An 18,034-nucleotide genomic window follows, 5' to 3' on the forward strand; every position below is an offset into this window, starting at 1 on the left:
CCGCCACGTACCCTGGCACTTTGTCGGTTCACTTTCTCCTCCTCATCGGGCAGGGGAGGCATTGGGTAGGGGTATTTTCTGCTGGAAGCAATAGATCCAGTTGACGAAGAAGGAGATTTGGCAGGAGATAAAGTCCTGAGACGTTGAGAACACATGAAATACATATTATGTGGATGCCTAATATATTTTTCAAATATCTGAAAAGTGGGTTCAGAACAAACCCTCTGATTTCTACTTCCATAGGCCACTACCGCCCAGGTTTAACTACCAGGACAAACTCTGTCACTCACAACACTGGAATGCTAGAATTTCATCTTCCTAACTTCAGAACTACAGTATGTTGCTTAAATGTTAGTACACAGAATCATACTTTTCAACTAAACAGCCAATCATGACATTTCTTATAGACTAGATTTTTAAAAAAGCTAAAATGGAGAAGGGATAAAAATATTCTAAGAGCTCATAATGGTAAATTAAGTGTATACTATATCAATATTCTGCCTTATTTTGATCACTTAATGTCAAAGATGTCTTTTGTACAGTAATTCCAATTGTATTTTTAAGATCTGAAAATACAACTGATACATTTATTAGTTGCTAAGTCACACACCAGTTTACACAAAACTCATGCATTCAGAGGCCAGTGTGTTAGTTGTGAAAGAACAAAGGCAAATACAAGGGTTTTAATAACAAATTAGTAAACATGCAAGCGATAAGGAGTGCAGAGTTCCAGCCAAACAGTCTGATGAGAACATACAAAAATGGTCTGATTAGTCCCTACAATCATCATTTCTGCACAGGGGAGGATTCTAACCCGGAGACATAGGTCTTGATAACTTGTGTAGGGTAGACTTGTCATGTAAATCAAGTGATGACACTTTAATGACTGGAATTTTACTAAAACTAAAATAAAGCACAACAAAACTCTTCTCTTTGGGTAACGTGTTCTCCTCATCACAGAGCTACTCCACATAAAAGTTCAGTGGAAGCTCTGGGTTCGTGATGCTGAACTTGTTTGGCTCTGCATGTGCAGTGGTAATATTTGTGACTAAGAAGAGCAGGCTGGAAGGGCCCATATCTGCTATCTTGTCTTTAAAGTTGGCAAAACAGCTGAGAGTGTAAAGTGTCGACTTCCACCACGTCAGTGGAAAACAGACATGGTGATTCAGCATCAGCTCTCCATTCACCAGTGTTACCACTACATGTCCATGCCTCCTCAAGCCCTGGTGCAAAGGGTATGACCCGCATCACTGAACTGGTTACACTGCCGTGTTGGAGCATGGGGACTTATTTCAGCAGGATGCATCTCATCTGCTGTGAGAGACTGACTCAACCTGCGAGTGTTGGTGGTGGGGTAGCCTTGGGTGGGGGGAGATCTTCTGACCGAACTGCATGCACCAAATAAAGACGTCTTTTTTGTTCCCTGACGTTAAAGTTTGGTTCTCATCCCTGTATCATCCTTTGCTCTGGTTCTGCTGTAGCTTTCAAATCAGTTTCTATTTTATAGACACTCAATTTAAGCTAAGGTTTGAAAATAAATTTTCCTACAAACTCTGAGATTTGGCTCAATTTTAAGAAGCAAGAGTGATTCAGTTTACTTTTAACCTATAATTCCAAATGTTTCCTCTATTTTTGGAAGATGTCCAGGACCACTTCTTAGGGTGTACTGTTAGAATACTGCAGCTGTTCGACTTCTCTTGTGTTAATGCTCTCGACGGCGAAGCAGATGGGTGGAACTAAGAATATTGGTGCTTCAAATCCTCTAAAGTACTATTAAAGCAATGTATGACTGCATCTTTTTCTAATTCAGAAATTAATGTGTTTTTTTTTTCAATTTTAGGGAAACATTTCAAGTAGGATTATGATCTTTAGGAAACAAATTCAGTATGTGTAAAATGAGGATATACCTTTATATTTAGATATTTAAATACATTTTTCTAAAATTAGGGATATTAACCTGGGTGAGGATTTTCAGCCTAATCACTACTGATAAGATCTCCAAGTTTAGAAAAGCTAGTCAGGTACACAAACAGGTAAATCTTGTTGACTCTAGGGGTCTTGCAAACTGACTCCTCTGTTTAATTTCTGCAGTGTGTATATCCATATTACGAGATGTTAGCTTATAGCTTCAAGATCATGCCAGCCAGTCACTTGGCCATGGTCCAAATGACCAGCTCTGTATTCCAGTGAGGGTGCTGGAAGTCCAGTCTTCTCCTCAAATATCTATCTCTGGCCAAAGCAATAATGAGTTAAAACAAAAACAGGAGGTATTCTCCAGAATTCCCCTCCCCAAATTAGGCATTTACTGCTTCTCACATTAACACACTAGTTTAGCTGACACTTTGGACCCTAGGGGCAAGAGACCAAGCAGCACAGTTTAGCAGGGGCAGGGGCATGGGGTCCTGAGGTCGGGTGCTGTGTGACAGCATGAAGGAGATTATCTTGTGGGGGTAGGGGAATGGATTGCACCAGAGCAGGAGTCAAAGTAAGAGTAGAGAGTAAGGCAGGGTAAATCAGTTTAGGGAAAACAAAAACAAACTACAAACTCCTCACAAATGTCAAAGAAAGATATTTCTTCCAAACCGCCTCCAGGCTCTTTTCTGACCCTGGCTAGTTGCTTGGTAGTTTCAATCTGGCTCTTACTGAAAACAAGGCACCGGCCCAGCTCATTTGTTTACAAAGTAATCGTGGGACAAATGTTAACCATTATCATTATTGCACTTTTTAAAACCACAATAACCAGAGTGGGTGCCATTTAGAATTAATTATACAATGTAGGTGCATCCCTGTGCCAATGGACTGTGCTGTGTCTTGGAGCTACCTCATACTGCCTGGGCTTGCCTTCTGTAGATAGCAAAGGCCCATCTCAGTTCAGTTCTGTACCCCAGAACAGGCTAAAACCAGACCAGCCACACAGGAGGGAAGGAGGGACACACGTCCTGCCCTTACTCACTTGGCTGTGTTAGTATGCAAATTTTATAGTGGTCTGATGGAAAAGGAACAGATTTTGGGAGCTTGTAATTCTGATTCTGATACTTACTAGCTATGCTACCTCGAGTTACCCTTTTGGCTCAGTTTCCTCCATCCACAGAAAGGGAGTAAGAATGCCTACATCTCATGATGTTGTAAGAAATAAAGGAAGACAGCAGGCACTCAATACATGTCACCTATTAGAATCAGTGTCTTTCCAGAGTTACTGCGTTTTCCACAACATCATGGACATGAACTCAAAAACCACTGATGAAGTGAATAATCAAGTAGATACTACCCCACAGTAAGGAAACCTTCCAAGAGCTTGTAAAGCACTATCATCAACAGAACTGCCTCCAGGATATAGGTGTGAGAAGATAATGCTCTTGCTCTGACTTCGCCTGCTCCTTCTCGATGTCCTGAATATATCCTGACAACAGCTGGAGTGAACGCTGCCATATGAGAACTGGGTAAAGCGCACAAGTGAGGTACTCTGCTCAAAATCTTCTGGCCTTTGCTTTGCTTTTCATAGTGATATGGATACATAATTTTTTAATGCTGGGCTGTATTTTGGACCAGTTTGCTGCTGTCGAAGTCCCCATTGCATTTTGAGAGGAATGCCACAAACCCTACACACCACATGGAGGATTAATAAAGTGACCTTTGCCCTTATTGGTAGTTTGGGCAGGAGAGGTAATCCTGAATGACCTGGCGGCAGATGGAGCAGACCTGAGATTAAGCACAGGGTTGGCAAAGCATAAGCCAAATGTGGATGCGCTCAGGCCTACGTGAGGCTTGGCGTGGATGAAGAGTGGCTGAAATCCTCTTCTGTTGTGTTAGAATCATTGTGTTGCAAGCCCCAGGGCAGCTCCATTATTTACCACTCTCACGGAGAATCAGTGCTAATTTTCAAGTCTCACCAGCATAACCCTTTTTAACACTCAAATGACAGTTAACTTACAACCCTCCACTGAATTCTATCTAGCCTTTAAACTTAAATATGGATTCTTAATCACGAATTCTGAATGTGACTATCCACTGTAGGAACCAACATCTCATCTTATAGGAGGAGATAAAGGAATGCTCTAAAATTGCCCTTGCAGCTTTGCACGTGCAACGGGGGGAGCTGAAGCATTTCCCCATCCAAATTGCGTTTAGTCATGCAGCTTCTGGGCAGACCTGGGTGCTGGTTTTAAGAGATGTGAACTCTTCTCTGGGAGTCACATAAACTACTCAGCTCACCCAGGGGGAGGTGAATCAACTCTTCCGGAGTACCATTTCACAAATTATCGCTGCAAAAATGTCCCTGTAGGTATATAAGCCCTACCCCATACGGGACCAAAGCCATTCTGTTTTGGTTCCATGGCAACTGCAAATTACAATCTGCCCACAAGCCTGAGGAAAACAGAAAGGAGAGATAGGACTGCAGGTGAGCCAAGATTCCAAATAACATTCACAATCATCTTACCTGTCTTCCTGACGTTGGCCATCTTGGGAGCTACAGGTGAGGGTGGGATGTTTGAATGTGAGTGTATGTGCATGAGCAGAGGGACAGGGCAGGAGGGAAAGATGGGGGATAAAAGCAGGATATATTTTTGTGAGCAGGCAGGGGTTATGCTTTCCTTGGGTTATATGCAAATGTATGGATCAAATTAAAATGCAGGTAGGTCTAATCATTTTCTCAAACTATACATGTCTAAACTAAATGGTACACTGGAAGAGAAAGTCCACCTTAAATGGGTGCTGAGAGTTAAAAACACGTATGTATTTTGATACCTGATAAATGCCGACCCAAGTCATGGCAATAGGTAATCTGAAATCTTAATCGTTTATGTTCAGAAGAGGTAGTAATTGAGTCTATATTTCTTCTCTACATTAGTTGTCCACAAAGTAGTCAGATATAAAGTAGCCATTTACCCCTAGAAAATCACTTTGATATTATAAAGACTGAAAAAAATGCCATTAAGAGCTCTTGGAAATTCTCTCTGACCTCTACTGTTATACTGAGCTGCAGTGAATTGAATAAATATGCTAGTTGCTAAAATGTAGGAATATTTCGCCTGCTCTTTTTTTTGTCAATCAACATGTTTCTGATCTGTTCCCTGTTCTACTTGAAGTGTTAGACAACGCCTAATGCCTTTTATTCTTACTGGAATAAAAAAATTCCTCAGATGCTTTTTTGAGAATCTGTAAAACCCTTCTCAGCACAGCCCTTCTCTGGTAGCAAATGGTTGTACTGCATACATCAGACCTAAAATCATTCCATACACGCTCACGTGGCCAATATTCTCAATAATTTTCAAGTTACATCAAATCATTGTTTTTTTACTCAAAGTAAAATTCCACCACATTTCATTTAGTTTCTTTTCAGGTTTTTCCTTAAGTTTTGGTATGTACTATGCACTCGTGAGGCAGTAAGTAGGAAAAATGCATTATGAAACTGCTAGATTCCAGAAATTAAATTGTTCAGGTTAATAGTGCTTCTTAATTATTAGTGGAAAGTATGTTTCATGCCCATAGAACACTACATGGCGTAAAATGAACAGAAAGCTACTAAAAAGCTTGAGATGGTGACAGGGACATGCACTCAATGGCAACCCTTTCAAATGGCTTCATTTGAAACATTCAGAAAAGAACTAGACTTGCTCACGAAGCCAAAAACAGAGATCAAAAGGCAGCAAATAAACAAGGACCCTCTCCAACTATGGGAACTTGTATTGGGAGATACAAGATAGAGAGCCAGTCACACCACAGTATTCGTATGTGCTGGGAGAGTGTGAAAAGGATATAAAATTAATTTATAAAATACCTAAAGTATGGTCCTTCAGTGTTTTTATTCACATCTTCTACCCACTTAGCTACATTATAGTCTCTTTTGAACCATGGGTTTAAATACCTGCAGAAAGCAATGGAAGGAACAAAGAAAGCAGAACAAGATAGAAAATCTGAAAATACACAGCACAAGCTTAGCAAGGATGTTCTTCACCCTCCAAATGCAAGTGACCATGGCCAATAAACCAAGATGAATGTTGGGTGATTATGAGGCAGTCTGTACAATGACACGGGCATAAACTCAGCTACAACAAGGCTCAAGGCATTCTAGAATGCAGTCAACATTTCAGAGAAAGCCTTTCCAGTGGTTTCCCAAAGGGAATCAATCTCTTTCAATCAGAGTACTGTCAGCAGTCCCATCCACCCACCTCCATAGTGGCTTTTTCCTGGCCACCACCCATTTGGCTCCTTGGTTTTCAAAGGATAATGGTGCTTTTTGAGAATATTCAGATGGCTGCAATTCCAGCCTGGTGTTTGGGTATATAATATCCCAAGAACAGTTAAAAAGAGCCCCATTCTCTTTCCAATATGAAAGGAAAGATTTTACGTGGCCTCTACTCCACTCCCAAGAAGAGATCACACGCTGGCGTTAATAAGAAACATGATCCAGCTCGAAAAGGAGCAGAATGGGTCCCAGTCCTCTGATCCCGGGGCCCCAGCACACAGAAAGTGCGGTCCAATAGGCCTCCATGATCTTGAAGGCGGGTTTAGTAACTTAGGTGCAGCTGCAACATTCCTTCCCCGCCTCTGTGTGCTCCAGTCTAAAGCATTCATGTTTCCATTATGAAATTGCCCTTGGAAGTTGCCTTCCAAATGTCTGGTCACTGTCTGAGTGACTGCCCGGGGGAAATAATGATCTTAGTCAACAATTCCCTGATGGATCTGGCAAAGTCTCCATCAGAATTACTGCACACAGAGAAAGGTAAAAGACAGTAAAACTATGAGTGCAGAGGGTTTTGTTTTTTGTTTGTTTTTTTCTTCAGAATTTCCTTTGATTTTTACCCTCGGAGCCAAGCAAAAATACATCCGCTTAACATACCCCCTCATCAAATAGATACAGATTCAACAAATTCAGTGAGAAGAATCTGGAGGTTTTAGTCAGTTTTCAAATTTAAAAGGTAACTTCTAGAGAGACTATAGACAATGAAGATTCAAGCTCTCTAAAACTTTTAAGATTATTTGGAAACAAACCAGGGGAAATGATAAAATACACTATTCCCTTGTAGTTGAAGTTTGCCTCTTTCCTCCATATTTAGTTTTAGTTTGGAGAGCCATTTAAATCAAAATACATTTCCACAGTTACAGAAGCAAGATTCAATTATTTTCCCGTAGCCCTTCTCCTCAATGTCTTAGCTATAACCAGGGTACACCACAAAATAACATCATGAAGTTCCCTCCTGAGAGAAGGGTTGGGTTGTTTTTCATGCTTACAAGACCATTTTTGCTAAGATAGTGTCCCCTGACTTGGGAACAACTCACATTTTTTTTTTATCTTTAGCCACAAACCACTGACAACTTGCGCTTTTGACAGAGATAGCCAATTAAAACTTGCATAAAGATTTCCACTGAGACTCTGAACAAAAAGAAGAAGTCAAAAAGCAAGTGCAGCCACACATGAAGGCTCGCGAATGCTCTGGCCTGGGGAAAATCTTAGAAAAAGTCCATGCACTTGTTATTCGGTGACACATAGCCACACAGCAAAATGAGTCACCCACAGGCAGTCGGCCACTTCTAGGAGGAGACCTGTGTTCCTTTCACTGACAATCTCAGAAGCTCAAAGGAACTGGCATGGCTGTCCCATGAAACCTACAGCCACGTGTGGCCTGACTTGCATATGGTGGACCTTTTCCTCCGAGTTAGGAAGCATCTCAGAAAGCTGTGATCCCTTCACTAGAGGTCACTGAAGAGAGCTCTCGATTGTCCCTTCTGGGGATGTGCCCATGAAAGTGTCCTCACAGTGGGCCTCCTAACATCACTAGGTCATGGTGGCTAGAGTGATGGGATTTCATCAAACTGCTATAAATCTGCCCATGTGGCTTGGCTTGTAGCGCAACATGCAAAAAAAAAAAAAATGCATTAGACAGGATAGGAGAGCTCTTTGTGCTCTCCAGGATGGGAAGGCAGAGGAAATTAGCTGGTGCTGGCTGGACCAGGACCACCTCCGAGCAGACGTTGGGGGTCAGTCAGAGATCAAATGACCCTGTTCTCAGCCAAGGAAGGGACTTGGAGGGAGACTAAGTGGCAGCCCAGAATGGAGGGGCAGGTGGAGACTGACCTGTGATCCAGACTCCCTGTCTGGGGGCTGTCAGAGCCCCCTGGGCTTATGCCTTGGGATGGGACTGTCTGGGCGAGGGAGTGCCCAGGCTCACGTGCTTGGGGCTCCCTCCTGTAAAAACACAATATATAACACAAAGTCTAAGCCAAAACCTCTTTTTTTTTTTACATCATTTACAACAGTGAGGAAGATGCAAAAGCTTCGAGTGGAAAAACAATACAACGAACAAGGACATTTTCTGGTGTTAATTAGCAGAGTGTGCATTTGGGGTGCATGGTTTAATTCATGCCTCGAAGTTTCATCATCCTTTGGGATGATGACATACTAAAGGAAGTGTGGAAATAATGGACCTGCTAATACCTCTTAATTTAAAAAAATTTAAAAAGATATGTTTGTCCATGGTCATTATTCTCCTCTTAGAGTCACACAAGTGATATTGTTGTATCCAAAGTAAATGGGGTTATTTAACAACTATAGAAAGTATTAAAAAATACTTTGATATGCTATGTATTCTTGATATGCTATGTATCTGGATTCCTTTTAAGAAAGAAAGAAAGAAAGAAAAAAAAAAAAAAAAACCCGTGCCCAGACAATAAGGTATGTGAGAATGTCAGAATAGGGGTCGGCTTCATGGGCTTGGCTCCATGGTAACCTATAGGTAAACATGAGTCATGTAATCCAAGTCTGAAAGTCTGAAATATCTGAGAGAGTCCTTAACACTTCTTCATAAAGATGATTCCATTATGATGTCTTGTTAAATATAATAACTTAAATACCTCACAGGCAAGATTTCTCAACGGCTATCTGCAGTATCATAATATTTGTCACATGATATGAGTGGGACTTTTATAGAAAAATTTTTTTAAAAAGTAAGTGATTATGCTAGAAAATATTGCTAAATACCAAGTATTCTTTGGGCCCTAAATTTGTAGCTTTAATATAATACTGGATATTTTGTTGTTATTCATTTAGGAGTTTTCAAAGCCTTGTTAAAGGAAATATGGTTAGAACACTAAACAGACCACAGAGGAAGTTCTGAAGAACATTTTGCATTTTTACCTGTACTCTTGTTAGCAACTGAGATAAGCTAAGCTAAGAAGCTCTTAACAGGTGACCTCATGCAAAACAAATCAAACAACATTCCAAGAAGAGTTTATCCACAATAAGCCCTAAAGCATCCAAGTGCTCTGGGAAGGTGTAAGATAAACTCTAACAGATTAGTTATTTGTGATGGAGTTCTATGATGCCATTCTGGACCACGCAATGGTATCACTTGAACCTATCTGTTGTTTCTAAGGTAAAGTATCCTCTAGTAAACTTTGAGAAGCCACTTACAAGACAATACCATCAGCAGGAAGCTCCAAATTTCAGGGCAATGTTATTATCCTGGACTGAAAAAGGCAGGGTATATGATGGAAAAGCTAACATAAGTTTCAGACAAGCAGTTAAGAAACATCTGCTGTTTAGATTTTTTTTTAAGGCATGAGGAAGCAATAGAGATCCAGGCAATAATCACTAGCACTGCAGTGAGAAATAAGTCAAAACAAAACAAAACAAAACAAAAAACAAAACTTGGTAGGTCCAAAAAGTATGGTTAATTAAAACCGGTTGGCAAGTTCAGAAGAAAACTAAGGGAGGGTTTTAGTCCATGATGGGAGATAAAGGTTTGAGGAAGCCTGGTTTTGCCTGAACTTTCTAAAGTGGAGAAACAAACCCAAAAAGTACATGCTGTTTATATCTACCTCATTATAAATGACTTTAAATATAACTTCCGACCTCATTCCCTCTTAAAAAAAGAGGAGGTGGTGGTGGCTATCATTTAAAACGGACTGTGTTGCATTTAGTGACAATGATTCCGTTAAAGAGCAAGTTTAGGTAAATGCCCTTTTAAATGTCCTCAAAAGGAGAATTTAAAAGGGAAACATATTCCAGTAGTCTGAGAGAATGCTTAGATGGCAGCCATGAAGCCCTCGGAGTGGTGGTTTCACACTGTGAGCCGTCACCATGCTCTAGGACGGCAGCAATTTCCCCCTGATGCTTCTGGGCTGTGTGAATACTGGGGAGAGGAAGGGTGACCCCTCTGAAATGGCTGGACCCCGGGTGATGAGAAGAAAGGAATGTTATCAAAATTCCCTTCAAAACGGAACCAAGACACCACAATGGCAGGTTACTGGAGGACAGAGCCTGCAGTGAGGGTGAGACCCTCACTATCAGTGAGTATTGGGATGGGCACAGTTGCGGAGATGCCTATGTAAAAGAGAAAAGCCATGGTTAATTTTAAAACAGCAAAAAAAGAAAAAAAGAATTAAGAAGACAAAACCAAGACCAAGAGGCATGGTTTACAGTTCTCTGATGATGTGGTTAATTAACTTTTCACACTAATTGCACAGGACCTTAGAATGTCTTTTTCCATTAGAGGTTCAGACTTACTCAGTTGAATTAGACCGAGGTCTAAATCTTTTGCCTCTGATTTTCTTTCTGTTGCCTCCCAGGTTACCTGAAAAAGATGGTTTATGGCTAGATATGAATATAAATAAAACAATTGCCACAGGTTTAATTACATGGTATTTCAAGTGGGTGTAATTCACAACCAGCACCAGCCCAGAATATAGGGCTTTTTAGCACCGTACAGCCTTCTCAATGTGTCCAGCGCACTCGTGCTACCAAATCCTATCATTTCCCGTTCAAGAAAAAGGAACTGGACTCCCTCATAATCATAATAAATGCCCTCCTCTCTGCTGGGAGAAGAGCTAAAGAGTTTTCAGGAAGGAACAAGTCTTTATAAACAGGGACCACAGAATACAGACTTTAGGTGACACGGACAGATGGGCTCAGAATGCTGCCCCTATACCTTGCCAAGAGTTACTTCGAGGTCGCCCATTTTCACAGATGTCTGAAATATGTTTTGTGTCTGGAATCCTTTCACTCCAAGAATGAGAGAGTCCGTTTGACCTGAAATTGAAAATGTGTATATATTGTTCAAAACTATAATCACATGAATGTTTTGAAATCATTAAGCAAAATTTCTAAGCATTACTGTGCATTAAAATAAACCGAGAAAGAAAAAAATTGGAAATGAAAGAATGAAAACATGGAAGTCTTCATGAAGAAGGCAGAATTACACAACATCCAATTTAAGAAAAGTCAAATACAATGGAACCCCATTACAATAGTTCGTAATTGAAAAGTATCAGGATACAATGCAAGCCAATTACATTCCCCAGAACACAGCGACCACAAATACAAATTCACTACATATTATTTCGGTAACATAACCCAAGCAGCAGAGTTATAATGGGGTCCCACCATAGATGTTTCTTAATTGTAAAGCAATGGTTTCCATTCAAATATTATGAGGACATGGACTTTCAAGAGATCTCACTGAGTTGCTCAATTGAACCTGGTTAACCTTTATCAAAGTAATATTTAGGTTTTCTTAAACAAGAAAATTATGTTCTAAGAATTGGCATTTTCTCCACATTTCTCCTCCAAATGTAATATTGTTGGTTAACTGTCCAATAACTGAACTGAGTCTGATGTTTGTCATGGAAGTGTCTCTCACAAAGTCCATGTACCGTTAAGCCCTTCCACTATTTGTGTCCTTCCATCTTTAAATGAACTGTCTACAAGAAGCAAAATTTACAAACCTACCTTGTACCACATAAGAAGAGCATTCTGACAAACTACATATACTTAGGAGGAGCCACATAATTTGATACAACATTTAACTGCTTAAAAGTCAAAACCCATTGAGACTTTGCTAAAATCTGGGAATTATTCAAATTAATGTTTTAAACTCTTCTTGAGGTACTTTAGCAAATAGCTCTGTACTTTAAATCTTTTCCACATATCATTCCAGCTAACTGCTGTCTATTCTAAAAGGAACCTTCTACAGATGAATGAAAATATATGGAACTCAGCACAATTATTACATAATTCCCCAGATTTTTCAACATCATTTATGAAGTGTAGAACGACTCCTATTTTGTATAAAAGTACAATAGAAATTCTGCTGGAATCCACTGATCTCTCCACTTATTTACCATATTATTTAATTTAAAAGTAAATATTTGACCAAGAAAATAATGATATACTGAGAAAATTTAAGTAAGTGTTATTCTCTTAGCCAAAAAGTCAACAACAAATTAAAAGAATAAAAAATTTTTGAACACCCTTCTATAGCACTTCTTATGCAAAAACTAATATTTTTACTTTTGCTTTAAGCTGTGTTATCTGAGTGAAAACAATCCTGTATGCTTAGGACAGTTTCACATAGAGTTAGTTCTCAGATCTCGTTAATTCCTTCTATTCTTTTTCCTGATTCTTTAAAAAGAGTGAGATCCATTGCAGAATTTTTACAGATGATTTACTCTATTTAGAACTCCAGAGGAGACCATGTTTCTTCTCAAAAAAACTAGCAGTTTCCCTTTCAGTCTACAAAGTAACTACTGTGCCCAAAATAATGCATGGGGCTCTCAAATCTTTTTTTCTATACATTACACCCCTACCATCAGTTTTAAAGAAACTCTTTCAAACGAATATTTTAGCTTTTTTCAATGTGAATGTAGGTCTCATTTCCCAAAACAATTCCAACTGTTTATTTCTACTGTCAGCTTATTTTTATTAAGCAATTATAAAGCATGCAGAATTTAAAACGATCTTATACACCTTAAGATCCTGGAGTGAGACTACAGCATCCAAGTTTAAGACATATAAGTAATATATTAATCCCACCTGGACTGTTACAAAACTTAGGCAAACATTAAATATACTTAAATTAATTTGGCAACAAAGCTCTAAGTTATAAAGTCTAGAATTAATCATTCCAGGAATGAAAGGCAAAATAAATCATAATATTCAAATATATGATTCACAGAGAAGCGATCTTTTTTTTTCACAGCAAGCTTAGCTTTGACAAATTTAAAATTAAAAAAGAAATACTCAATGTAGCATTTATATTACCAATTTATCTTAACAACTGCTTTTATTGAAGCATGACAGTAACCTTTTTCTTTGACTACCAAACATGACATAAAGCTCACCATTTAAAAGATGATAAAATACATTGCATAGTTTCTTAAGCTGTAGAAGAGCAAGGTTGAAAAACCCTGGGGTTTCTATCCAGATTTAGGGTGGTTATTTGTTTCGTTTAGTTCCATTTGGATTTCTGGCCTGATTTGTTAAACCAGTGGTTCTGAGCATATGGCATTTTGAAGTAGAGTAATCAAAGAACAAAGGATACTATTTTTTAACATTCAAGAAAGAAGGAAGAAGTAATCAAACCTGCTGCAAAATAATGAAATGTTCTGACTAATGGAATAATGTGTGATGGAACAGGTAGAAATCTGAAAATGCGACAGAAAAGCAGACCTCTTCTTAGAACTAGATGCTGAGTTTGTGCTGACTCCAGGAGGAATGTCGCTATAAAAAGAGTCGCCATCTCCAGGCTTTTTTACATAATCTCCCTGGGGTAACTGTCTAAGGCATAATAAACATTTCAGAGTCAGAAAACAAGACACACACATGAACACAGACATATACAAATATTATTTTAGGAAAAAGGAGGTAGGGGTAATGATCTACATGAATCAAATCTATAACAACACGTAAGAGTATTAATAAATATGACAAGTTAGTCATTCTAACTGTAGAGGTCAGAAAGGCAATCACTGAAGTCTCTCCAGTCTGGATGAATAAAGCCTTGCTTTGGGGGAAAAATATGAAAAGATGAGGTTTTTTTCACTGTAACTTATCATACTTAGAGATGGTAACTGCCATTTTGCCTTAAAAAATAAATGAATAAAACTGATGCCGAAGGAGCGTGTTGAGACAGATAGTCCTTTCCCAGAAAAGGCACAGTTTTTTTCACTGTGGTGAGTAAATTAATCATAATTTTTAAACATTATACAGTGTAACCTTGGTTTGGTCTTAAAAGAACTGATTTTAAGCTATGTTCTACAATTTAATCTAAATAGAGTCTTATTCCAGTCCTCTGTTCAATCTGGAACTTCACTGTTCATTTAACAGAAGTATGAAGAAATTGAAAGAGATGCAAAGGTCAATCAAAAATGTCATTCTAGGAGGAGAGTAGAGCTCAAGTGGTAGAGTGCATGCTTAGCATGCATGAGGTCCTGGGTTCAATCCCCAGTGCCTCCATTAAATAAATAAATAAACCTAATGACCCCCACTCTCCCAAAAAAAGGAAAAGAAAGAAAAATGTCATTCTATAACTGTAGAACGTGGGAAGGAAGGTAATTTAGCAAGAAGAAGAAAAGGTTGAAAAAATAACAGAATTCTTATTGAGACTATTGAAGGATGTTTATAGGTGGCCCTGACTCTTCATCTCCAACAAGGGAAAGTCTACCTAGTCTGCACCATTACCGACCCCACTTACTCTGATTTTGCATTAACTAAGATCGGAACAGATTTGTATTACTTATTCTAAGGGAACAGGGTAGAAAACTGAAGCAGGGAACTTCTGGTCAACGCTGATCCTTCAGTGACTAATCTGATGCTTTGCTGGTGCATGGCCCCCAAACAGGCAACCGCATCTCAAACTTGATTCGGTTCCATTCAGCACTAATGCTGGAGGTGCCACAAACTAGAGTGGAACTGAGAATTTTAAACAGAGCTGTCATTAACTAGGTCTCCAACAAAGGCCCCCGTTTGTTAACTCCTCTTCCTATTTGGTTTTTCCTTAGTTACCACACTAGTCATAGTCACCTGCTGATGCTAAATTCTATCCCCCAAATGCCACTTTCAGCTGTCTCCTTGCTTATGCCAACTCTCACATTGTTTTAAATGTCTGAAATGTTTGTTCGTTCATTCTTTTGAATGACTAAATACTCTCTCTCATACTATTTCCATTCTATATAGTCACACCTCTCTACAAATAAAATTTTTCAACTAGTACAAAGCACCTATGTACATTTGTGAGGTTAAATCTCCTCCTCCCCTTTAAAGAAATCAAATTTCTCATTAGATTTGTAAGATCAATTTTACATACAATTCTTTGATATATATTCCTTCAAAATATTTTTAACCTTTTAAGTGACTTCAGCTCATAACTGTAATCTTTCTTTTTCCCAGTGTATTACAAAAAAATTTTACTGGAAAAGTAACACAATTTCTCCATATTTATAGTGTTAAGAACATAGGACAAAGGATATAACTGCTTATGCAAGAGATCTTTACTCTCTAGAATCATATTTTCTGTCTTGCCCCCTATCAGGAAGATATCCTATCAATACTTGAAGAAATGCTCTCAAGAAAATCAAGGTTCTGTAAGTTGCCTCTAGGAGGAAAATTCCCTTCTGTATCATATTAATATTTATATAAAAATGCCAAGAACATACCATCAACATCACATTTTCAATTATAATCTTTATAGCTAACAAATCATTTCTGTCACTATTACCTTTACGGATAATCTTTATAAGCTGATGAGACATGCCTCACTAAATTCAAATTAAATAAAAACAAGTTCTCTTTCCCATTAATGTATCCCCCAAGTCACCCTCTGTTTACATGGTTCTGGCTTTCGGGCATTTACCAAGGGCTCACTTGGCTGAGATTGCAGGCTTAAAGGTACTGCCTCTCACAATGGATGGGGCCCAGTTTTGTTTCATTTTTAACTAAGCGCATTTTACCGCTCCTTCAAAGTAATTTCTCTGCAGCCCATCTTCTACACAGTGTACTAACATCCTTAATGCTAAACATATCATAAACTGTGGGCTTTAGTCAAAGATTTGGAAGGGAAGTTTAAGTTAGTGAACTTTGGGAGCATGGTTTTGCTTTTTATCATTCTGGGCAGGCTAGATTCTTACTTGTCTCTACTGTGAAGTCTTCAAAATAAAGAAACTACTCTGCATTTTCCTTAAAATTCCATGAGGAATGCATGTAATTTCTTCACATAGTAAATGCCTAAAAATGTTAATAATAGACGATGAATTCTGTTAAAGATCTCTTAAGAATAATATATAACATTCCCCACTGTCCAGAAATTAATCCTTTTTTTCAATATCTAGTTACACATTATAACAAACCTATTTCTTCTTGATTAACCTTTAGTGAAGACAGAGAATATCAGGTCCCCATGATCAATAAAATAACACTTCACTATTTGTTATAAAAGATCATAAATGACCAACTAAATTATAGCTTTAATTTTTTAATTGAATTTATTTTTCTAGTCTTCATGGTTTTCTTCCTAAATTTTGCTGGTTTCATAGAATTTTGGATTTAAGTGGCCCGAGCAGTGCTAAGTTTTATAATGGAAAAATTATCTCATATTTCCCATATCACATGCAAATATGTTAGACATCTGCATGAATTTTTATACTTAATGACCAAAAGTAAATAAAAGCTTATATACTGAAATTCTTTTTCTTCAAAAAAGGATCCCTGTTATGAGGAAGTCTAATCTTTCCTAAAGGGTGCATTGAATCAGAATACTTAATAATCTTTACACATACTCAAAATGAGATTTTAATGAAAAAAATTTAATTTAGGTCTTAACCTTAATGCTGAAGGAGGCATTTCTCCAAAGCTTTGTTGGTGTCTGGGCTGTCTGCTATTGCAATTGTTACTTTTCTGTTTTAAGAAATATTGTGTAGTGCGTACTAAGTCACACTGACAGATGTATGAATATCACTGAAGTGAGAAAAATAATATAAAAACAAACTAAGAAATATGGAAAAAAAAAAAGGGGGGGAGGCCACAAGCAGAAAGTAAAGTGACTAAAACAGGTAGGAGAGAAAAGAAATGGGGGAGGGGGTTTCTGCTTAAGGTATGAATCAGGAAGATATGATCTAATTATTCTAATTTACATTATGTATGTTCAATGATGTATGCTCATTCCAGACAAGGAGACTATTTCAGCTGAATACTGATGTTTTATAAATCCAAGTTCAATGAATGTTTTCTTATTCTACTGTTGAGTTGCAAACCTACCTGAAAACTAAAATTCAAACCCGTAATTCTTGCCACAAAGTAACAAGTCCTTAAGCAGTTTTGCTAAAATATAAACAAGAGCATCAACTGAAAAAATTATGGAGGACCTCTTTCCTAGAGATTTTAAAGAAAAGAATCAGTAGTCATCCTTCTAACTACATGATGTCTACAAATTTTCCACGGCTCCTCAGTTCCATGGTTTTGCCTTTCACAAGATGACACTGGCAGCTTTAAAGTGACATCGTTAATGTATGGGGTTCTGTCTCCACTGTGCCCCAGAATGAGACTTCTACTTTTTATTAGGCAATTTGTAAACAAAAAGAAAAAAATGGGTTCACTTATCATCTATTTGCCAGGCTTGCAATCAAACTTATCACACATTCCCTCAATATAATGTAAACCTTGAGGACACAATCTCTGGAGGGAAAATTTACCAGGTTATCAGGTTTCTTCACAGAATTACTTGCCTGACCTTTCTAGTAATTTGAAAAGTGATGCTCAATTTGGCATTTCTGAGCCATGATATCATCAATAAGAATCTAATAACTGGCTACATATTTAATATGCATTTAGTGTCAAAGCAAACCTTTATGCCCACCAATGCTTTCACCAGCTCAACCAGTAATATGGGTCCCATTCGTATCATGAACTCTGCCTTCCTCTTAGAAAACAACCATATCTACCTCTCTTATTTGAAGATCAGAGAAACACAAAGCCTTCACAGACCATGTACTAATAGCTCCCCTTACTAGAATGCCTCACAGGTTACAAAGAACTGCCTCTGCTTTCAGAGTTGAAGAAAATTTAGGTGATTTCCCAGTACCACATACTAGTAAGTGGATTTTTGATTCCTCATCAGTTTTTTGACCAAAGACATTTTTTTAATTTGAGGTTCTCACCATGCCACCTCCGAAAAAGTTAATTCAAAGGCAACTCAAAATTCTTATTTCCACTCCCTGGCATCCTTTGGAACTGGACACGTATCATTATCAGAATATCTGCAGA

At 38.3% G+C, this 18,034-nt stretch overlaps 1 protein-coding gene across 6 annotated transcripts in view; it reads right to left on the bottom strand.

The window, feature by feature from the left end:
- Positions 1–18,034, bottom strand: part of ADAM22 (ADAM metallopeptidase domain 22) — a 209,682-nt gene that overhangs the window by 9,881 nt on the left and 181,767 nt on the right. For 2 of the 6 annotated variants that reach the window (XM_074367521.1, XM_045510396.2), the window contains 3 exons: positions 10,929–11,029; positions 10,508–10,574; positions 12–135 (listed from right to left, as the gene is read on the bottom strand). In XM_074367521.1, coding sequence (XP_074223622.1) covers positions 12–135; positions 10,508–10,574; positions 10,929–11,029 — 292 coding nt within the window. Of the gene's footprint in view, positions 1–11; positions 136–5,779; positions 5,867–8,077; positions 8,189–10,507; positions 10,575–10,928; positions 11,030–13,360; positions 13,556–18,034 lie in introns of all 6 variants that reach the window. The other 4 variants (XM_074367518.1, XM_074367519.1, XM_074367520.1 and 1 more) reach the window with 4 other exon arrangements.

The sequence above is a fragment of the Camelus bactrianus genome, chromosome 7 (genome assembly GCF_048773025.1).
Source record: "Camelus bactrianus isolate YW-2024 breed Bactrian camel chromosome 7, ASM4877302v1, whole genome shotgun sequence".
NCBI classification, from domain to species: Eukaryota; Metazoa; Chordata; class Mammalia; order Artiodactyla; family Camelidae; genus Camelus; species Camelus bactrianus.